This window comes from Plectropomus leopardus, chromosome 11 (genome assembly GCF_026936395.1).
Source record: "Plectropomus leopardus strain MGB_pleo_1.0 chromosome 11, ASM2693639v1, whole genome shotgun sequence".
NCBI classification, from domain to species: Eukaryota; Metazoa; Chordata; class Actinopteri; order Perciformes; family Serranidae; genus Plectropomus; species Plectropomus leopardus.
Window position 1 is genome coordinate 35907682 of NC_142186.1, and position 23967 is coordinate 35931648.

General features: G+C 36.7%; 2 protein-coding genes across 2 annotated transcripts in view; both read right to left on the reverse strand.

The window, feature by feature from the left end:
• Nucleotides 1-13843, reverse strand: part of slc4a7 (solute carrier family 4 member 7) — a 51712-nt gene extending 37869 nt beyond the window's left edge. Inside the window, exon 1 of the mRNA XM_088084741.1 lies at nucleotides 13671-13843. Within this exon, the coding sequence (XP_087940867.1) occupies nucleotides 13671-13715 (45 nt within the window). The 5' untranslated portion in view covers nucleotides 13716-13843. The remainder of the gene's footprint in view (nucleotides 1-13670) is intronic.
• A 4706-nt stretch (nucleotides 13844-18549) lies between these two features.
• LOC148188338 (uncharacterized) lies at nucleotides 18550-22251 on the reverse strand. The gene is made up of 3 exons (XM_088084743.1): nucleotides 22093-22251; nucleotides 20089-20261; nucleotides 18550-19229 (listed from the first exon to the last, which is right to left on the reverse strand). The coding sequence occupies exons 1-3, from the start codon at nucleotides 22108-22110 to the stop codon at nucleotides 19094-19096; spliced, it is 327 nt and encodes a 108-aa protein (XP_087940869.1). The 5' UTR covers nucleotides 22111-22251; the 3' UTR covers nucleotides 18550-19093.
• Between the last annotated feature and the right edge of the window lie 1716 nt (nucleotides 22252-23967).

Below are 23967 nucleotides of genomic sequence, written 5' to 3' on the forward strand. Positions count from 1 at the left end.
GAGCCATAATGGAAAGACGAGTCCCTTATACATGGGAGCGGCCACGTATGAGGGATTTCTGGGAGCTGATAGTCCACGATTTCACAGAGGAATTGTGGATTCAAAACTGCTGGATGATCTGCTCAGCTTTCTTATGTGATGCAATAACAGCTCTTGTAGCTCCTGCTGCATCATGAAGGAGCCAGTTCCTACTGACAAGCACACAGACACAGCATCACGTGACCTAGAGGTGTTTCCATTGAAGTTTTGCCAAATATGATACAAGTCTGAAGTCAAGTCCCAAGTCAACGAGTCGGAAAACAAACCTGAGTCCTAACGCACCAATTTTGTTGGTTGATTCGATTTAGAAATTGTTAAAAGTCCGTCCTGCAAATTCCAGTTCCAAAGAAATACGGACCGAATCAACAGGTAAGCAAACCCTCGTGTCACATACATAAAATCAAACTGAGCAAACAGTGCCTTAGTTGATATGTTTTTAGCCACCTAAAATAGGCCGACCTACATAAAAATAAAAAATTAAAGCCATTATCTTACAGCCAAACTCATTGAGAGAAACAGTAACTTAACTGAAAATTGTGCCTGTTACAGTCACCTGCTGATCGATTAGAGCACCTCTAGTTGTGTTTCTAGTTTTAGTAGTCTAGTTTCTAGTTCTCTCTTAATTAAACTTAATGACATTTAAGACTCTTGTCGAAATGAAGTTGTGAGAGCTCTTACGTTTCTCTGCATGTGTAGCTGCTGTTTCTTTCAAAGGTTTAAAGTACACAGCTTTGTGTTTTGCATCTGTAAGCAATAAATATTTTCCACTTCCCCAGCAACAATCCTGTGGAAACCCTCCACCCTCTTTGTACGTGCCTAACAGTTAATACCACACTGCTTCCACTTGCATCAGGAGTTATGAGAAACGGCAACAAGCCACAACATGAACAAAGAGCACATATGATAGAGGAGGTTTGATATTTCCTCTTCTGTTTCAGCACACAAACACACTCCTCCAGGCTCTGAAAATAAACCGATGACCGAATACGGACACAGAACTCGACTTTTAACAGGAACCAATTTTAAATGTCATCTGACAGATATTCAGCTGGCTTCAAAACATCTCCTCTCAACAAAAGCTTAAGAAATGTCTGCTAAAGACAAATAAACAGTTTGATCAACTTCTCTCCTGCAGCATCTCTCAGAGGTCCAACCCGACTGAAGGGCTTCGAGCGATGTTTTTGTCATTACATCATGTTGTGTGTCTCTGGTAGAGTACCATCAGCTGAATCTGCAGCTTCACACAGGTTTATGGTGAGTTTAAGCTCATTTAGAGATGTTACTAGTATCCTATCTTTAATGGTTCTACTGGTTTCTAAATTTCTGTACATTATCAAACAAAAGAAGGTCACCACCACTAAACACTGGTATTTGTTGTGAGCTGTGAGCACACACTTACTTCCTCTATATGTTGACACTCTGCTTAGTGACAGTTCTGTGGGTTAAATGAACATGCAGTCATGTGTGACATTTGTTAAAGCCCCTTTGCTCTTTTGTATTTGAACAGATTTTTTTTCTAAGCCCCCTGCACAAATGTATGTTGCATTACAAATACTGAACTACATCTGTGCATCATGCTTCCTCTTTGTTGCACTGAAATTATAACTCAGCCTCATGCTGTTGCACTGAACTCTGCAGCACATTGCATAATCTGATTTCCTCCTGCTGTGCGTACAGTATGTGACAGTACACACAGCAACAAGACTGTTACTGCTGAAGGAGTCTTTTGTGAACAGCCTGCATTCATTTTCATGCTAAAAATCAGAGGTTTCTGATGGTATTTATCCATGTTATGGAAGCTCATGTCTCTGCCCTCTGCTCCACAGACTAAAAACAAAGGGAAGACTTCAGTCTGCAGCCCGACGCGCAGACACCTGATCAAAGTGGTGCATGCACAGGTGAGCTCTGACGTCACAGCTGCACGTTCACAGGTGAAGTCAAAATATGACTGATAGTGAGGACAGGACAGAAAAAAATCGGACTGTTCACACAAACGGAAAAGTTTCTCAACAAATGTCACAAACTGACTGTCAGAGTAAGGGCCGTTTACACAGCAACAGTTTTTCACTAAAGGTTAAAGTTTTGTTGCGGTTTGGCCTTTCGCTCACAGGACAACAGTGTTTTGTGTGGCTTGAAAGTGAAAACTTTTAAAATCGGGCTCCTGAAAAGTTTCTGAAAGCGTCGCCCCTTCTGTCAGTGAATAAAGTGGCAATGTGCGGATCCTGTGTGAGGTGATGGCCGCACTTCGTGCAGGCGCATTACATTTCACACAAATAGCCGTGCGCGAATAGGAGGACAACAATAACAACAACGACGGACTACTTAGCCGTGTTTGTGCTGCTCTGCTGAGTTTATTTATGCCCCTCCAGCAAAATGCAGATTTATTGCACCACTATTGTGATCAGCGAAAACACGTGGATTACATGCGCCAAATAATTGCCATCGTCTTCTTGTTTGTTTATACTCACTGTTCTGTAAAATAATGCCTTTATGCAAAGTTACACCCCCAACCACTGTCCTTGCATAAATACTGCAGCATTTTCGGTTGTTTTTGCAGATCCGTGTACACAAGGATTGTTTTCACAATGTTATCATATGAACGCAGATTTCTATTTTTAAACGCAAAGGAAAGACTTACATTTTTAGTAGGGTCATTCTCGTCTAAACGCGGCCCGAGACAGCCTTCTGTGAGGAGCTTTGTTTTGGAAAGTCTGCTGCAGGAGGCGGTTCAACATCACACTCTGACTAATAGATAAAAATCTGTACAAACACACACTTATGTAAGATCAAAACAATCGAGTCACAAATCATTTTTATTGGGCCTAAACTGACCTGAGGGGGACAATAAAACCATTCATCTGAAGTGGAAGGAAACAGGAAACAGTGTGCTCTGAGGCGGGGAACATAACGCCCGGCGCTGCACAGGGTTCAGCGTTTGGCTCAGAGGCACTTCTGCAAGAAGGTGACGTTTAAACTCTGGCTGCAAACAGATGAATCTCTAACATACAGGTCCTACAAAATAAGTCTTCAGGGCTGCACCCTCTGTTACAGTCCAGGCATTGCATGCACAAGGCATGATGGGATATATGTTAATGCAAACCATAATATAACAAGGAAAATCACACTCATGAAAATGTTTGCAAGAAAAACATTTTTAAAATGACATTTTTCTGTAAAATCTTAAAAAAAACTCTGGGTCCTACATTGCCCATAATGCAAGCGGATACTGTTTTTCCTTTAAAGCATTACTGTCACATATTATTAACTAAAACACCTCCAGTTTTTGACAGACTGCACTTTTGCTGTAGAATTTAAATAATCCCAGCTGCCAGCCACCATGTCAGAGCTACCAGCGGCCGTACCAGAGACCCGCGCTGTGCCGGAGATCTCCGCTGCCAATGGCGATCCGCCCTGTGTCATCACAGCTACCAGCGGAGATCCGCGCTGCCAGCTACCATGTAGTTCATTGCCTTTTGTCATATATGCTGCAATGAAGTCAAAACTTTTTTTTTCAGATTTCCATGGTTTAAATACTTATGAAAGTCATCTGAATGCAGCACAAGAGAACTGATATGGATCCAGGTTTCAAAGGATTAACAGATATACACCAATGTAGTGTATAGTATAATCTAGACCAATAATGTATCAAGCTTAAACTTTTTGCCACATCAATTGGCCCTTCTAGCTCAAACATAAAGGTCATTTCTAATTTCAGACACTTTTCCTTTTTATATACAAAGCTGCGTTTGAGACGCCCACCTCCATGTGCTGGGCAGGTTTGGGGAGTATTTCGGGGTTGAGCGCGGGCGCAATGCATCCTTGTACATGCAGGCGCTGTGATAACGGCTGTGCAAGAAGGAAAACTTGGAAAAACTTCTCTGTTTATAGGCTACAGCACACGCTGAGGAATTTATTGTTTCAACTGACTGCACTTACTGCCAACACAGATTACTTAAAATATGGTGAATTTATCCTCTTCAAAAGCTTTGGTATTATAAGAACTGGATATTATTGAAATATCATGGACACACACACACACCTACACAATTATGTAGCAATACTAAAATCCGATCTGACTCCCCAGAGAGCAGAGGCTTATCTTCCAGTCTGTACTGTCACTCCCATATTAGGAGAACCAGCTGAGAGGCAAAACCACATCTGGACTGCAGCAGCGTTTACAAAACACACCGAGAACTGTGGGAAAATTCACCACGGCCCACACACGCACGCACGCACGCACGCACGCACGCACGCACGCACGCACGCACACACACACACACACACACACACACACACACACACACACACACACACACACACACACACACACACAGAAGTTAGAAGTCCAAAAGTTAGACAAAATTTTTTGATATACCACTGATAATGTCTTTTCAGATAGATGTAAACCAACACTGTTTCTGGTTATTATTTCCTAAGAAAGAAGAGGGTTTCTTCAGAGCAGTGTGGACAGAGTTTGAAGGTAAACTAGAGTCTCCTACAGGCTGCAGCGTAAATTACAGCACGCAGAGTCCTGGTTTCAAACGCACAGCAACAAGTGCTAAAGTTACTTTCAGTGAACACAGACTGTGTGGGCGTATTTATTTTGCTCTTATTAATAAAATCACCAAAGTGATGGCAGATTGATGCCAGAAACAGAATTAGACGACTATTCTCAGCGCTATATCTCGGCCAGGGACAGTCAGCTTGCTTTGCTTGGGGCCCTTTTGCAAAATGACAGAAGGCATCAGGCAGTTTTTAAGATTTTAAGAAGTTACTAGGACTTTAAGATGTTTCTTACATAAATTACGTAAATTTCGTGGATTTTAGGGCATTTCTGGGATATGTGGCCATTTCTATACTTTCACGGCATTTCTAGGATTTTTTCACATTGCTGGGATTTCAGGACTTTTCTAGGATTTTTAGGATGTTGTTAGGATTTTAGGACATTTCCAGGATTTTAGTGCTTTTCTAGAATGTTAGGACATTTCTTGGATGTAAGGATGTTTATGAGATTTTAGGATATTTCTTTTGGACATTTCTATGATCTTAAGACATTTCTGGGATTTTAGGGGTGTTTGTAGGATTTTAGGGTGTTAAAGACATTTCTAAGATTTTAGGAAATTAGTTGCAGGGGATGCTCCACTGGCACGTTTTGATAAACACGCTCCATTTTGATGCTGTTTTATGAACTCTGGCATGTAAACTTTTTTATGCAAACTAAAATTTGAAAAACAATTCCCAGTGCAAATCACTTTATTTTTATGCTAATTAAAAAAAATGTCTGTTGGACCACCCGGCACCCTATTGAGGGCCAAATTTGGCCTGCAGACCTTAAGTTGATTATCACTGGTCTAAACCAAAACACCACCAACTTCCTTTATGCTGCCACACGGGCAAAGCTCAGCGCAAGGTCAGGAGAGTAACACAGTGACCCCATGACCCATTTACCTCAAAAACTGCACATGAGAGAAGGTGACATTCGTCGGGCCATAAAGAGCGTTTATGTCAAGAGCGTGGCGACTTTGGCAAACAAACCTCTCAGTAAAAACTCAGAGAAATGAAGGGAAATAATTGGAAAATGTTCTTGTATTAGCACTATTGTCTTATGAAAGAAAGGAGCTATTAAAGCATTGTAAGGAGCAAAATGAATTTCCAGTTGGCTTTAATAACTATGAAAAAAACGAAATTATTTTATGATCTGTTTATTCTTCAGAACAAAGTCAGCATGAATCCAAGCAGTAAAAGTATTCTTCAGAGTGTACACAGCTAATGACCTGATTGTATTAGACTACAACATGTGTCTTTGTTTATGAGCGCATAAATAACGTCGATCAGGCCTCTCTCCTTCCTTCTGTTGCTGTTTGACCTCTAAAGGAGGAAGTGAGACTCATTTCAGAGTCCGTAAAGCTGCAAATATAACTGCAGCCAAGAAAGAAAGGAGGAAAACAAAAACACGCTCCCCCATCTTCTGCTGGAGCTGTTGGAAAATCCCTCTCAGAGGATGTTTAACATCATCATTATATCTTCTATTTTACTTGATATCTTCCTCTTTTCTTTTCCTTTCCTAAAAGCCTAGCCAGGGACAGGAGTTGGAAACTAGCAAAAGCTATAATCTCCACACGTAAGACATCATTCACTGCAACTAGTTTGTGACGGGCTGAAATTGTACTGTGTTAATTTGTATTTTTCATATCAAATATCTAATAAACGACATAAACAAACAAACAAATAAGAAAGAAAGAAAGACATAATATGGAAAGAATGAAATACAGATATATGGAAAAGGAAGAAATACAGAAAGAAAGAAAGAAAGATTATAAATATAAAAAATAAAATCAAAACTAAAAAGATAAAATAAAATAAACAACTTCAACCTCCAACAACATTTAGACGCCAACTTTCTGCCTCCAGACTCTCTGAGACGTTTTTTAGCGCCTGTTGTCATCAACATCTTTGTGTTTCTGGTGTCATGGCGACGGCAGGACGATAAAACACTGTTTAAAACCGGCTGCATCAGACAGCGGTGATGTTGGATCATGAGATACAGAAGGCCAGCTGCAGGCAAACAGCCTCCACATGACTGACACACACACGCGCACGCACGCACGCACGCACGCACACACACACACTCGTGCACACATGCGAGCACACACACACACTCGCGCACGCACGCACGCACGCATACACACACGCTTGCACACACACGCTCGCACGCACACACACACACGCACACACACACACACGCGCGCGCACGCACACACACACACACACGTCTAGACTACTGAATCGCCACCTATATCTCCAGTTGTGTCAGTCATTTTAGGACATTTCTAGGATTTCAGGACATTTCCAGGATTTTAGTGCTTTTCTAGAATATTAGGACATTTCTTGGATGCTTCTGAGACTTTAGGACATTTCCTTTGGACATTTCTACGATTTTAAGACATTTCTAGGAGTGCTATCATCATACTGAGGTGCTGAGTATTGTGATCTTTGAGTATTTGAATTCTACAAGTTCAATATAAAGATTTATTACGACTTTTTCTTTTATCACAAGACCACGGTAAATAGTTGAATCATGCAAGAGATGAAAAACAGAGTCCATAGACTACGCTCCTATGAATACATTTAAGTGAATAACCAGCAGGGTGACGTTTTTACCTCCACGCTCTTCATCAGTCTGATGGTGAGCGTTAAACTCGAATGTCAGCGATCTATAGTCTAGTGTTTAAAACAGCATTTTGTGAAGCTTATGATTGTAAATTTTAATTTTTGTTTTTTGTCACTGATAAAACTTTGTGAATTGTCCAGCAAACTAATGTTTGATGAACTGTGAAACTGCATGCAGAGAGATTTTTGGTTTAGTTTAGTTTTTTTTAATGGATATGTTTTTACAGTCAGTCCTGTACAATATTTAAAGACTCCTACATTTAATTTCCCTAACAAAATGCTGAATAAGTGCACAATATATGTTCTGTCATTTAATCTAACGCTAAAATTGGGTGTTATGGTGTGACTGGCCCCCAGCAAAAAAATCTGGGTTTCTCATGTGCCTCCCCTGGAAAAATAATTGCCCATCCCTGATCTAAAGTAAACATGCCACTTTTACAAAACTGATCCTGCGTGGAGATTGTTCAAATGTGCAGCTGCTGAAAATATCTTAAAAGTGGAAACAAACAACTTTTCCACACTCGGCAATCCAGCAGATGATGTAAGCATGCCGCTACTACAGATTCCTCCTGAGAACAGTTTCTTCCTCTTCTGTTTCCCTGGGGACTGGGTTTCTACTCAGACAGGATCTCGTCTAACAGCCCGCCGCAGAGCACCGGCCCCCTGAGGACGAGTCCGCTGACGTCAACACAAGTCACCTGGGACGCCTTGACAACACTAACCTGAACACACTGAAACAGTCACTGTGTGTTTGTGATTTAAGGCTACAAGTCAAAGTTCGTTAGTGCCGGCCCACCACCATAAAAACATCTGCCGCCACCTATTGATTTTATATTTTCGGAGCTGGACCGTTCATCGGGAGCGCTATTGGAATACATAATTGCAACCTCTCGGAGCTCACAGTGCACTCTGGGCACAGATGGAGCAGCAGAACCTCAGGGTCATTGAAAATTAAACACTTCATTCTTTTGAGTCTAAAAGTTTGCATACACTCGCAGCAGCTGCTCCTCTCATCCATCGATCTGATCAGATCAACTCTGAATGGATACACAGATCAATCATCCACCCCACCACTCAGCAGTATTTTAAGGCCATACTGGATACGCGATATATATATCAACATTTTAAAATGCCTGTTAAAGTAATGCTAACGACTAAAATAAAAAATATATATATTGAATGAACTGCAGTTACAAAAAAGTTTAAAGTAGTTACTGTCATATGATGAAGTAGAATACACGTCTGTTATAATAACATTTAATAAAATACGGCTATGAGAAAAAAAGTGAGTACTTTTATAATGAAATTTATAAGTGTATTTTATTAATTAAATCAATGTGAGGAATAAGCAAAATTAAAGAAAATCAACATTTGCATTGTTAAAAATAGCTCTGAACCACAAATTACTATTAATCGATAAAATCATTTATCGCCCAGCCCTAACAGATTGTAAAGTAAATCGCTTAAAATGTGCATGAGACTCACTTACACATTTTATGGGCATCTGAGAGCTAGCCGCCTGCTTGTAGATAACAGTAGATTGTGGTGCATATCCATGTAGGAATATGGATTTATTTTGTTTTGGGGTTTTTAATTTAATTTTTTGTTTTGCTCTAATTTGTTTGTATGTTTTTTTTTAGAATTACTTATGTATATAATTATGCAAATTTTAATTAGTATTATTCTGTTTAGTGATTTCTTGATTATGATATATATGTATAGGAGTCATTTGAATTGACTATAGGTGACATTGTTAAGTGAAAAATAGTTCAATAAAAAAAAAGTTTGCTGTATGTTACTATATAGTTTGTTCTGCCTTTTGATGATAATTTGATGAAGATCTCTGCTGGATCCAAATGTTGCTCATTCAAATTTAAATGATCTGAAGCTGAATATCTGAACATTTGACCTGTAAAAGCTTTTTGGATGACCGCACACACTGATTATCTTTCACATATTAATCACCTCCTCTCAGCTCTACATTTAACGTGACACGCCGCCTCGCTGCATTAACCCCGTCGGGGCTGAGGACCACCTGTCCTGACCTCATGCTGCTGCTCGGGATCAAAGAGCCTAATAAACGCTTTATTATCGTCGAGCCGCCACTTCCGCCTCCATCTGCACCAAACAATAACCTGCTCCACCAGAGCCCCGCAGAGCCCCGCAGAGCCCCGCGGCCGCTCAGCCGGCACGTCTGCTTCACAGCTCCGCATTGTTCACAGCTGAGCGGGATTTCAGCGGCGGGAGAGTGAAAAGCTTCACGCCGGTCTCCATGGAGCGTCCGCAGACAGGAAGTCAGCGGCAGATTACGCGTCAGAGCGCGGTGTTACAGAGGAGTCCCGCCTGAGACAGACACGTCTGCTGGTGACAAAGACTCACTGGAGACCAGCAACAAACAACAAGCTGGAGGACAGGGAGGGTCTGCAGAGACACAAATCAGAGTCCCAGTTTAACCCGCTAAAAGCTGCTTAAAGGGACATTGAGTCAAACTTTAAACACGCCACAAAACTCATCTTCAGTAAACCACTCTGCTGTGGTTCATGTTTTATGCTCGCTTGCCTTCTGCACTGTCAAATCTGACAAAGTTGATCTTACTCAAAATAATGTTCAAAACCGAAAAGTGAAAGAAAATAAAGCTATAAATCTGAATTTATGTTCACTTTATATCTAGCTGTTAAGTTTACCTGAAGTCGATGGATATTTACTTTATTCTGTTAAGTTGTTGCAGCTTAAAAATGACAAATGAAATCTCCTCATTCTTTCTGCGTGTTAGCAACTCCACCAAAGCCACTTAATCTGACTTAACTTTGTTAAGTTGTTGGGAGAGCTACGAGTTCTGTTTTATTGACATGTTTAAGAAAATATAAATATAAATGACTAGTTTGTAACCAGCAGGATACAAAAAATAAAGCACAGTACACTTGGTTTACTGAAGTTCCTAAAATTTAGAAATATTGATTCAATTAAACTTGTCGATTTTAAGTCACAACAACTTCACAAAATTGAGTAAACACAGCCCAACTAATGTCCAAAGCCGTCTATATTATAACTTTACACATTCACTCGAGCACTACACTTCCAATAATTATTTAAATAAACGAAACAGCTTTTTATAGTTCTTCTGTTGCACCTTCAATTTAGAGCAGAATTTTTTGACCCATGACCCCTAAAAAGAAAGGGTGTGTCCTGAATCGCACGCTTTTTACTCTTAGTAGGTACTGCATCTGTCCTTAAAAAAAGGATGTACTGTTGTGTGCAGTATGCACACAATCAGGACATACTACTTCTTCATAACACTGAACTTTGACCCTCTGGCTCATCTATATGTTACCACGGAGATATCAAACAAAACGCTGATCACCAGAGACGGAGATCAACCTGGAGAGCTCTTATAACTGAATACATTGTGTATTCAAACATTTTATAATCCAGACAGTAAAATCAGCCTGCATACACACTTCTCCATCACTGTTATATTCAGTTTTTGTTGTTGGTTTTCTGACTATTATTTCACTTAAAAATTGATATTCCGAATATTACCATCAGTCACTTGAATGCAAAGTCAGTCATTGCTGCTGCTGTCAATCAGCTGTCAATCAGCTGTCAGATTAAGAAATAATTTATTGATCCCTGGGGGACATTGTGGTTCGTTACAGTCACTATGATGTCAAATAAGTAACAGTTTAAAGTATGTAAAATCTAAAAACAAAATAGAAATACAGTGATATACAAAGAACAATTAACAGTCACTAATAAATATTTAAAAAAATATATAAGTATGTATAATGTATTGAGAATGTAAGGTGTGTAAAAATAAAAAAACATAAGGAAAACAGTAATAAACCAATAGCACCAGTATGAGAACATTTAAAATCAACCTTCAGTTACAATAAAATGTTTAAAACTTGTATGTTAGTTAAAAATATAAATATGTGCTTGATGCTACAATATTCAACAGATAATAGACACATACGAGCTTGCGAGATGTAGATATACACAACAGATATATACATAAGAACAACAACAATAATATACACAATCCATACAATAAGAGTAACAATCAGCTGTCATCTTTCTGCGGCTCTGTGTATTGTGAAATACCAAATGTGCTGTAATAAACAGCATGGTGGTATGGTTACTGGAGCATGCAGAAAAGTCTCGATGAGTCTGATGATCACAGGTTGAATACGTGTCTGAGCTGTGAAACTAAACCTCCTCACACTGATTAATAAGTGTGACTGTCAGCAGTCAGACGTGTCAGCTCGTAATCACAGGCCCTTTTATATATAGAGACAGTGATAAAAACACGGTCAACACTTTTCTTTTCCATGCGAGCAAGTTTTTTGGCTTCAATCCCAATACAAGTCCTTATCTTTGGATTATCAGCTGATAAAGAACTAATTAGATAATTATATTTACACACAGCAGGAGATTAAATATGTAATGCTGATAGTTCGAAAGGCATTCCTATAATTTATATCTACAGATTATTATTATTACTGTCAAACCTTAAGCCTGACATGACACTCAAGTCTTACGCTGCTCTGTTTGGTTTTAAATTCAACTATTGTTTTTATAGTTGTATTTGTGTTGTATTTTTGGCTGTCTGTGTTTTATTGTGATTTTATGTGAAAAGCACTTTGTAAAACATGTTTTGATAACAGGATTGTTAGGATTATTAGGGGTGGGGGTCCAGAAAACTATATTTAAATTTCCCTTAATGATAGTGTTTTTTCTTCATGCAGGGATCAATAATTGCTTATCTTAATTATTACGAATTTAAATTTATTTCATCCCTAGTCATCAGAATAAAGACAAGGAACAACTTGGCATGAATCTGTTAATTTCCAAAAAAGAGTAAAAGGTGAGAAGGGAGTGACCTACAAGTTGGCTGAGGGGGTTTACTAGAAAATAAGGGAAACATGTGCAGAAAACTATGTTTACAATCTTATGATTATATATTCAAAATCATGTAACAGGAAAAAAACAATTTGTGTTCATTTTAGCACATTTTCTGTTTGTTTCTGTGCTTTACCTTTTCTTTTTGCTTATTTTAAAGTCATTTTCTTTTAGCTTTATGTCTTGTTAAGGTGCTCATTGCTTTCTCTCCTTGTTTTTGCAAAACATCAAACCAGATTGTTCAGGTGTTAAAGCTTTGCAGTTTATGTTTGAACAGTTAGAGTGATGTAACGATGTAAACATACACGAGTCCCACATGTATGTTTACCAGACCAAAGAGAAAGTAGAGATTTCAGGCCTGAAAGAGGCACTGGGATGAGAAGTAACTCATCATTTATTTATCATGATGCCTCAAAGTGCCAATCTGCACATGCAACATTTTACTAACTGAAAATAATCCAGACATCTCACCGAAGTTTCACAATTAGGCTTTCAACATGTTTACAAAGTTGTTTATAACTAAACAACACTGACTCAGGTCTGGTCTCCATGGTAACAGCATCCAGCATCCTCTCATGCAGCATCACTGGAACAGCTGCCTTGCCCAAAGGGCACATAAACTGGGCATTAGTTTGAGCTTCAGCCCATCTTTTCCCTGCAGACCTCACCACGCTGCCGTCTCTCCATCCCGTCACAACACACACTCATCTCCACGTGCTCTGCCGACAGCTTTTTTTGGGAGGCTTTCACACTGCCTTCCTCCAGAGCACTTCAACAAATTAATGATAAAGTGGGTCGTCTGCTCAAACACCCTTTCCATCCACGTATACAAAAGATACAAGTGAAAACAAATTTAACCAAACTCCATTGATTGTCTTTTTGATTTAATGGTTTTGTGCTTAGCAACAACAGTCTACCTTATTCATCATATTTAACCATACGTTATGATTAATTACAGGCACCTGTAATGTTCGGCATGTAAATGAGAGTTCTTTTAATTTTTTTTCTTTCATAATTGGCCAAAATTTTTCGCCGCTGCCACCCTGGAAAGTGTAATTCGGTAATAGCGGGACTTACAGAAATGATAGCTAATCACACATAAAAAAGACGAAAAGTTCTAAAAAAGTGGGCCGTTAGATGGATGTGATTTATGCCGAATGCAAGGTTAGACGCTGATAAGTACAATTTTGCTTTTAAAAGTATTTTAGAAGCTACACCAATTTGACAAAGGAAAATTTAAGGAGAATTAGCGTAGTTTATAACGGCGTTCAGTACGGTTCACTTATGATGAGACGCGCATCGTTACTTCACTTCCTGGCAGAAGCGTGGTCCCTTAAAAACAAAAGCAGTCGGTTACCAGCCGTTGTTTCCAACCCGACAACTTCTCCTCTCACAAACACACATTTTAAACATTTCAGTTTTGCGAGGAGCTTTTTTTTCCTCAAACCACACTGAGGAAAAAAGCCTCCAGTTTCTCCTCAGCCTCCGTTTCTGAGCTCATTCTCAGCCCGCTGAGGAGTCGCTAGCCGCCGGCTAACCGGCACAGTTGAGGGGGAACTTACAGATGTGAGGAGCGGTCTCATCTGCTCGTTGTTGTCTTCCTCCATTTCCAGAAAAACGGTGTGAAAACTCCTCTTTCTCTGCTCCGGCAGCACGATTCATCCGAGTTAGCAGTTAGCTTCGCCGCCGGCTCCACTCTGCTCTTTTCGTTTCTCTCCTCCACCACTTTGTAACTGCCTGAATATATTAACTCCAGCTGTAGAGCCCGCCTCTTTTTGATTGACAGCTCAGTCCTCCGTTGACGTGGCGGCGAGTTTTTTGCTTAAACCAATCATCGAACTGGAAAGTGTGATAGGCGGGGCATAACCGGTAAAGAGGCAGCAACGCTTTTTCTCATTAAGTCTGATGGTTGACAGTAAATAGCTTAATTATTTAATAATGTTGTTAATAATAATAATAATAATAATAATAATAATAATAATAATAATAATAATAATAATAATAATAATAATAATGTTTTACTTTTTAAAAAAATATATTTTACAATGAAACATCAGAAAAAAAATCATAAGATCTTATTTCCTGTGTCTGAGCATTTTTAAGACTGATTCATTTATCTTTGATAACAATGACAACAACAACAAAAACAACGACAATAATAATAATAACATCAGAATTATTGTTATTATTATTTTATATTTGCTTTTACATATCTATATTTTTATTTATTAATGTAAATAATGCTGTATTAATTTATTTCCTTTTTCTAATTCTTATTTTTCACTTTTTTCAGCAAAACCTGAGAGCATGCTGCATTGCATCTTATCACACAGGCTTTTTATGTATGACAAAACATTTTTTATTTATTTATTTCCATATAAAAGAACAATTATTTTGAAGCAATATGATATATAATGACAAATATAACAAATATAGATTTTACTCACATATACTCAAATATAAACATTTAAACATGTAAAACCTTTTGCAGGAGCGATAGGAAGCTACAAAGATTTCTCCTAAAAAGTGGAGGCAAGATAAACTGTATGACTTGGAAAAATAGTAACCAGAGATGTAAAGGATGCCTTAAAATAAAGAAAAATGTGGGGAAACAATAGTTTTTCAAAATAACTAAAAAATAATGAATGATTGACAATAATGAAATAAACCCTTGAATCACAGAATGTTTATATTGTTTTATTTCACTCGTAAGAATTTTTTATATATTTCTGAGGAGGAAATAATTTGGAATAACAAAAATCAAGTGATACTGAAACATAGTTGTGGTATGATCATGTTCACGAAGAGCATGTGACGCATGAACAGTCTTCAAGACCGCAGAAGCATAGCACACCCACATCACCTTTGATTGGAAATAATAATATCTAGTCCGGTGTCTGCAATAAACTGATGTTTTGAACATCCATCGCCATGGTTACTGGATGCTATCACCAGAGGAGAAGTCGCACAACATCACCCAGTGGAAACACAGTCATCTCAACATTGTGTTTATCAACATTTAGAAAATATCGCTCAAGTTTCGTATAAATCTGTAACGGAAAGCCGCCTGGTGAAGTATATCAAAGAGCATTGTGGGAAACATAAAACGTGACAAACTGAAGCAGAGGAAGAAGAAACACTTAGAAGCAAAATCAAAGAGTCGTGAGAAACTTTGAGAGATTTTCCGCCTGATGATGGAAAACAGAATTATCTTTGTTAAAACTTTGTTAAAACCTTGTTAAGACTGAATCATGCCGGAGCGAGCTGTGACACAGTTTCTCAGTAAAATGACCTTTTGAACAGCTTATCTGTGATTAGCAGCTTCATGTTTGTGTGGCGTTTCCCTCCTGCTGCTGTAATCCTGACAGATTATTTCATTACACTGAAGTCATTGTTGTTCCCACAAAGCAGCACAGGGGCCTCCGGCTCCCCTCGCACTCCTTTATCCAAACTTTTCTCTCCTGGCAAAAGACGCGCGCATCAGGCGCTTTCATTAATCAATTTAAAATGTTTAATGGGAGATTTTTTATTTTAGCTATATTTTAGTGTACAAAAACAGTTTTTACATACGTTTTGTAATAAGTGTGTTTGTTGCTCCTAACACAAAAATAACTTCTAACCTCAACGTTTTATCATAATTAACTGCAACTTTCTTACTACAATGACCAAATTTCCCCAAAGAAAAATAAATAAATAGGAAGAAAGACAAATATAAAAATACATAGCGATATATAGAAAGACAAATAAATAAATAGAAAGAAAAAAAAGAAATGAAAATAAAAATAACAACATAAATAAACAGAAAAAATGAAATAGAAAGAAAGAAAAATAATAAATAAATAGAAAGGAAGAAAGAAAGAAAGAAATTTAGATTTTTTCCCACAAATTGAAATCATAAAAGCTTTTCGTAATAATGATTTTATTATCGGGATAATTTTAGAAAAAGAAGGAAATATTTTTATAATAAAGAGAAATTCATGGCTTATGCCTGTGGGAAAACTTCCTAAAACTGGTAAAATGATTAATTAATTAAAAAATACAAGTTTCTCATAAATCTGAAAGAATTATGGTCAGAATTATGAGAAAATGTCTCTTTCTAATTTTTGTATTGTTAATAATTGGTCATAATTATAAATGCATCTCTCAAAGTATGGCTAAGAGTCTCATAAATCTGATAATAATTCACTCATGTTTATGCGAAAATGTATATAACTATAACATTTTGACTTGGTGTCCAATAATAAGAGAGACAGAGAGATAAACTATCAACATTTGAGAAAGTTTTTAATATTATCTCATAATTTATGAGTATTGTGTGTATTGTAATTCTCAGAAACTCACATATTTATAACTTTGGTATCTCTCAATTATGAAAAATATAAATAAACAAGACATTAAGAAATATTCTCATAATTTAATCACAAACTTTCATATGATTATGAGACACTAAGTTGTAATTAGAAGGTACAACTTACTTCAGTCATCTAATAATCACCAGATAATGTATTTTAAAGGAAAACTAACGCTCCTGTGTGTGTGTGTGTGTGTGTGTGTGTGAATGTATAAACTGGTATTATGTCGCTGAGCTGCAGTTAAAAGCAGCTCGGCTCTCTGGTTTTCATTAAGTGAGCAGATTAAACGTTGAGCTGTCGGCAGGAGACGAGGCTCCGCACTGCTTTCTAATTAATATTTCAGATGACCTTTGACCTGCTGCGTGTTACATAACACCTTCCTCTTCATTGTTCAGGCCACAGCAGCTTTATTAAGGCGGCACAGTGGCCTGAATTAACACCGATATGAGTTTTTGTAAATCCGCAAACCACAAACATCTCTGAAGCTTGCTGATTGACGGGTTTATGACATTTTTTCTCCGCTCTGGTCAGTTGAGTTTACTGTGTTATAGTAAATAAATGAAATAAACTAAATAAAAAATTAAATTAAATTAAATTAAATGTACTGACAAAAAAAGCACAAACAAATAATGCTTGATTGTATTGTATTATTGTTGATTTCTAATATTAACAACACACACAAACACAATAAATATCAATAAAATGTGAGAAAAACTTGCTCTCCAGAAAAAAAAGAAAATTTGAAGTCCTATAAAAATTCTTTAAAAAAAATGTAAAAATCCACTCATCGCAAAAATATTTTTGGCATCTTTAGAAAACATTTGACTTTATTCACTTGTTTTATTGACATCCGATGGTGCACTTAGCTTCATAGCTTCATATTTATTTAAAATATTAAAAAGACTTTTAATGTGACACAGTTTCCTGTAAATCTTGTTAACTTATCCAGACTGTTTGCTTTTAAAATATGAATTATTGCTATAAAAATAACATTCAAAGCAACGCACTCATCAACAGGTGAGTGAACCTTTTTTTTACCTGCAACGTTAAGCTGTGCAGAGTTAGCCTAGCTTAGCATAAAGACTGGAAGCAGAGGGAAACAGTTAGCCTGACTGTCCACAGTTCAAAAACACACACACCAACACCTCCAGAGATTACGCATTACACTTATGTGCTTAACCCTTCAAAACCTGGGCAAACTGGCCTGATTTAGCTCAGAAACATGGGAAGAAAGCAATGAGGAAGAAAAATATCTCTAAAGAGCATAAGAAAATCACCTAAAAATTAACAAAAAATAAAATAAATATTCCCCCTCCTCAAAAAAACAAATAAACAGACAAACAGAAATCAGCTTAAACATTTCTCTTATTCTATGAAAAATATTTTAAATATATAATTTTGATCATTTTGAATATAGTTTATGGATTTTTTCCTGGCATTATTTTTTTTTTAAAGTATTCTTCTTCTTCTTCTTCTTCTTCTTCTTCTTATTATTATTATTATTACTGCTTCATTTTGTATTTTTATTTGTTTAGTTTTTTTTCCTTTAATAATTCCTTACAAGGTTGCTCATTACCATTTTTTTCCATCTTTTAGAAAGAAATCAATTTGCTCAGGGTTCAAAGGTTTAAATATTTTTGAAAGGTGTCTGAGCACAAAAAAAGTGAAGCTGATCCAGGTTTCAAAGGGTTAAACTATTTCCTGGTAACAAAATACTGAATCCTTACTGAATCCATACTTTAAAATAAAACTTAAACAAAAGATTACTTCACCTATGTTTAATCCAAAAATACTGTTATCAGCCTTGCTTACCCTAAAAATAGTCAAATTTAATATGTTTAATTAAAAAAATTATACTGTAATCAGCCCAGAAAATGTGCCGGTGACGTGAGAAAAACAAAGTGCAAATCTGAAAATGATCAATACTGTTAACACTTAATATACTTCATTTGTTTTCTGATGCAAAGATGCTTAAATATAATAACTTATATCAACATCGCAAAATATTAACTTATTCAACAATTACGAACAAACTTTAAAATATGTTTTTTTAAACACTTTTTTTACACTTTTATTGCGTTCTCTGTACTTCTTTGCTTTTATTGGATTCATATTTACAGACTTTCTCTGCTGTTTGTTGTCATTTATCTTTTGCTGTATTTCTCTGTAAAATGTTAATTTGGGTTTTTTTGTTTGTTTTTTCGTCTGGCTTCTTGACCTCTCCTGACACATTTTTAAAAAATAAATTAATCTTGATTTTATGCAGTTTTGTCTGCAAATAAACTAAACCTAAACTAAAACTTTACTTACTTAAGTATTTCTAATGTATTTTATCAGTACTTTTACTCCAGTACAGGGTTACTGAGTACTTCCTCCCCCTCTGAGCATCGGCGCGGTCCAACACTGAGGATGGAGTTCAGGTGTTATTTTGACATTTCGCTCCTCCTTCAGTCGTCTGTCGGCTTTTTTATTCATGCAGAATAAAAACTGACTCAGGATCAGTCTGAGCGTCCCGTCCATCTGAACCTCTGCGGCGCCCTCTGGTGGTCCAGCAGCTCTCAGTTCAGTCATCATCATCATCATTGTCATCATCGTCATCACTGCTCTCCTGCAGCCGGGCGGAGGTGGAGGCGTCAGAGCGGCAGGTGCAGGCCTCTCTGCTGGGCCGAGCTCAGCATCAGCACCTTCCTCAGGTGAGCCAGCACCAGGTGCTTCATGCTGCCCGGCGGCTTGGAGCGAGCCAGAGCAATGGATTCTGGGAGGTCAGGTCTGTGAGGCAGAGAGGCGGTGATGAAGGAGTTTAGACTTTGCTTTGGTATTGATGATAAAGCAAAAAACTGCGGACCAAAGATTTCAACTTTTATCTCTGGAAACATCAAACATTTGATGTGATCGTGCAGAAGCAGGATGATGGACTATGTGTCTCGCCACTTTTTAAATCTGTAAGTATAGAGCTATAAAATCATCCCCAAAGTTTATTATTATTATTTTGAATAATTTAAATTGTATTTGAAATTCCTAAAACTTCTAAAAGGACCAGGACAACAAACATTTTATGATATCTTGAAATATTTTCCCACTGGAGTTAATAAGTTTAGACTGAATTCCTCCCTTGTATGATGATTTATTTATTTATTTTATTTATGTATTTTAATTTAATTTATTATATTTCAATGTATTGAATTTATTATTTTAAACACTCTAAAAGGACTGAAACTGAGACACTGTATTGAAATGTTTACTAACTTTTATGCTGAGGCTGGAGAAGTGAATCACATGTTTCCAAGTTTGTTTGTAAATGTAGAAAATATTCAATTAAAAAAAAGTGTAAAGGTCATATCAAATTCTGGTTTATTTAAACTGTTTTATATATTTGACCTGGTGAGTTTGTATGTAATAATAATTATTAAAACAACTCGAACAAAAAAAATTACAACAGCTAAACAATATGAGCTTCTCGGTGGTAGTTTATTCTTTTTAAATGTAATTTTTTATTCACTTACTTGTTAAATCTATTTATTTATTCATTTATGCGTTAGAGGTCGGTTGATTGTAGATGGATCCTGTGGTCTGGGTAAAGGAGTGTCGTGTCACATTCTGGTTTTTCGGAGCTGGTTTTATACGTTACCTGGCCATTCTGCAGTGGCGATTGTTGTGGAGGCCGAGGCCCTGCAGCCTGGCGGTGGGGGGGCGATGGAGGCCCCCGGGGGCCCTCAGGTTCCTGGACAGAGCCGACAGAGAGTCTCTGTAGACCAAACCACGACGAGACGTCACGATGGGACAGTGATGACAGGTCGCCAACTGAAGCACAGAAGAAGAAATGTCCTTTAAACAACACACACAGACACACACACACACACACACACACACACACACACACACACACACACACACACACACACACACACACACACACACACACACAGACAGACAGACACACACACAAACACAAACACACACACACACACGCACACACACACACAGACACACACACACACACACACACACAGACAGACACACACACACACACACACACACACACACACACACACACACACACACACACACACACACACACACACACACACACACACACACACACACACACACACACACACACCGTCCTGCTGACACAAATACTCACTAGAGCACCAAATGTGGATTAACCTGCTGCTGAAAATAGTCCCCAACAAAGTCATTATTTCCTGCTGTTTAATAAAACTACAGTGAGTAAGGTGTTTTAGGAAACTACGTATTTGTGTTTTTAAAGATTTAGTGGGAACTAACGGACTCGGACCTGAGAGACACCGACAGAAAGTCACAGTTAATGAAAATAAAAATGCAAAACAACAGCATCCTTATTAAGACTGAAAGTTAGTGAACTGACAGTTTCCTGTCAGCGTCAGTCCTTCAGGACGTTGGATCTAAATCGAGCTCTCAGTCTTCAGGGCGGCTCCCGGGGGCCGCCGCAGCAGAGAGAGACCTACTTCTGCTTTAATGAGACCTCCTTTAACACTGTGATGAGACGCAAATCACTCTCATCTTTAAAAATCAAATTATATTCTTTTGGATAATTTATTTATATTTTATATTATGATACTTGAGTAATAACAATTTTAAAATAGTTTTTTTTAAAAATTATTTTAAATATATATTTTAATTTTATATTTATATTATTATTCATTTATACATATTTATATTTAATTTTCTATTTTTAAATTTCTTCTGATATCATAAATACACTACAGGACCCATAAACATACAAACAACCATTTCACAGAATTTAAATCTTATTAAATTATGACCACTTGTTAACTATTTAATTTGTTTAACTGTACATATAGATTACATAGGTATTTATATTATTTTATAACACAGCAATATAGTAACACAGATGTCATATCTTTATTTCTATGTTTTTTTTTATTTCTATTTCTATTTCTATTTCTATTTCTATTTCTATTTCTATTTCTATTTCTATTTCTATTCCTATTTCTATTTCTATTTATTATTTCATTACAAGTATTGGGCATCTATAGTGCAGAGTATTTCTTTGAAGAAAATCAAACTTGTTGAGCTTTACTTTTTATTGCATAAACATGTTCAAATTAAATTTCAAACTGTATCACTAAGAATTATTTAAAGTTTTAATATGCAACTATTATTATCCAAAAATTCTTGTATTAAATTCTCGTGTGTCATATACCCCTGGTGGAAAAATAAACATTTCTTTAATTAAAGAACTCAAACAACAAAAAATATAATAACTGAATGTCATGAGCTTCATGGAGTTTACATGTTAAAGGTTTAATTGTGAGCACTTCTACACTTTGAATTATGACAATTATTGAATTAAGATGAAGTAATTCAGCAGTGGCAAAAATATTTTTACACTCTCAGAATTAATTAACTAAAATGTTTCTTTTATTATCTAAAATTTTCTAACATTTTAACTGTTTTTCCCTGTAAAACATATTCCTGCTCTCTCCACAGATCACCTGCTCTCTTCTTTGTGTCCGAGTCTACGTTTCTTTAAACTGTCAGTAACAAAAATCTTCATCACATGTAATAAAACACACAAATAACAGAAATGAAAAAAAGACTGAATATAAATAAGATGTGTTTTACTCACTGAGACGAATGTTGCCATGTCGCTGCTGTCGATGTCACTACACACAGATGAAGAGTGTGTGTGCTCTCATTGTGTTGGTGATGTCATCAGCAGGGCGGGGCTAAATCCACACAATGATGTCATTATTTGAGACTTCCTGCAAAATCTAATCCAGAGCCAGATTAAAGATTAGATGACACACACACACACACACACACACACACACATTCAGTGAGTATATTTAGACACATGCACGTGACCCCTGAGTTCAAAGACGACACAGACGAACACTTGTGAGGACTCGTGTTCCTCAGATTTAACCTTAATCTAACTGTTTCTCTGAGAGACAGACAAAAAGTCCTCACGTGTTCAAAAAAATCTCCTCAGTTTATTAAAATGTGTCTCAAAGTTTCAAACTCTTTAAGCGCTCCCATTAAAATACACACAAACAAAACTGCCCCACTTTCCAAAAATGTCCTCACTTTCCACAAATATCAAAGTTTTGCAAAATATCCTCATCTTAAAAATTCTCCTCACTTTCCCTAAAATGTCCAATACTGTCCTCACTTTCCAAAGAGACATGTGTCTGGAAATGTCTTCAGTTTAAAAAAATGCAAAAATGACCTAAAAAAATGCAAAACAAAACAATACAAACAAACCAACAACAACAAAAAAACACTTCACTTCAGGAAAAAAGTCCTAATTTTACAAAATGTTTCAGAGGGGTGAAATTGTGGAACAGCTGCGACAACAAATTAAAAATGTGTCGATCACATTTCTCCTTTAAAAAGATGATGTTTAAAAATAAGTTAACAAAAAAGGTCCCACTGTCCAAAACTGTCAAAACTTTCCGGAAGTGCCCAATTTTGGAAAATGCTGTTACCTTTCAAAATGATCCACACTTTCCCTAAAAATGTCCAATTTCTGTCTCCCAGAAATGCTGTTACGTGACCAAAATGTCCTAATTTCGTAAAATATCCTCACTAACATGGTCTAAAACTGTAGTAAAAATAACAACTAGAACAGCACACACACACACACACACACACACACACACACACACACACACACACACTCATTGTCCTACATTGAAAGTGTTAGTCAGTTAGATAACAGCTGACAGTTACACAACTACAACAACAAGAATTAACAAAAGGAGGTTTAATGTAAAACGAGGATTACAGTGTGTGTGTGTGTGTGTGTGTGTGTGTGTGTGTGTGTGTGTGTGTGTGATGTAGTTTACCAGGAAACGATAAATCTGTGTTCAGACCTTAATGAGGTTATTGATTGTTGAGGGTTAAAGAGAGGACACATCGCCTCCTCGTGGACCATCTGAGAGCAACACACAGCAGATGTTATCTACAGGTGTTCTGAAGTGTCCACATACTTTAGGCCACATCATGTTGAAACAGAAATACATTTTAAAATTTTTAAATGACAGTTATAATAGTTAAAATTCAGGTATTCATTTCAGGTATTGTCCATTAAAATCGCCTGAGCAGCTCTGCTGTTAAAGAGTCTGTAGCACCACCCTGTGTTCAAAGCACACAATCTGTCAGCAACAGCAAATATTTTAAACAAATTTTAAAAAAAAATAAATAAACAATATATATATATATATATATATATATATATAGTTTAGTTTATATATATAAAATATTTATTCAGTATTTTAATTCCTGAACATTTAGCTCTGGACTGGATTAGTCACATAGTCAATAATATAAAATAAAATAAAATAAAATAAAATAAAATAATATAATATAATATAATATAATATAATATAATATAATATAATATAATATAATTTAATGTAATGTAATATAATATAATATAATATTCAATTAGTAATATGTAACATTTAAAGTCCATTTATCGCAAACAAAAGTGATTTAT

Excerpts from the sequence above, each read along its gene's own strand:
- LOC148188338 (XM_088084743.1), bottom strand. Across the intron at positions 19,230-20,088 it reads CGCCACTGCAGAATGGCCAG|ACCTGACCTCCCAGAATCCA; the intron begins GTAACGTATAAA and ends TCTGCCTCACAG.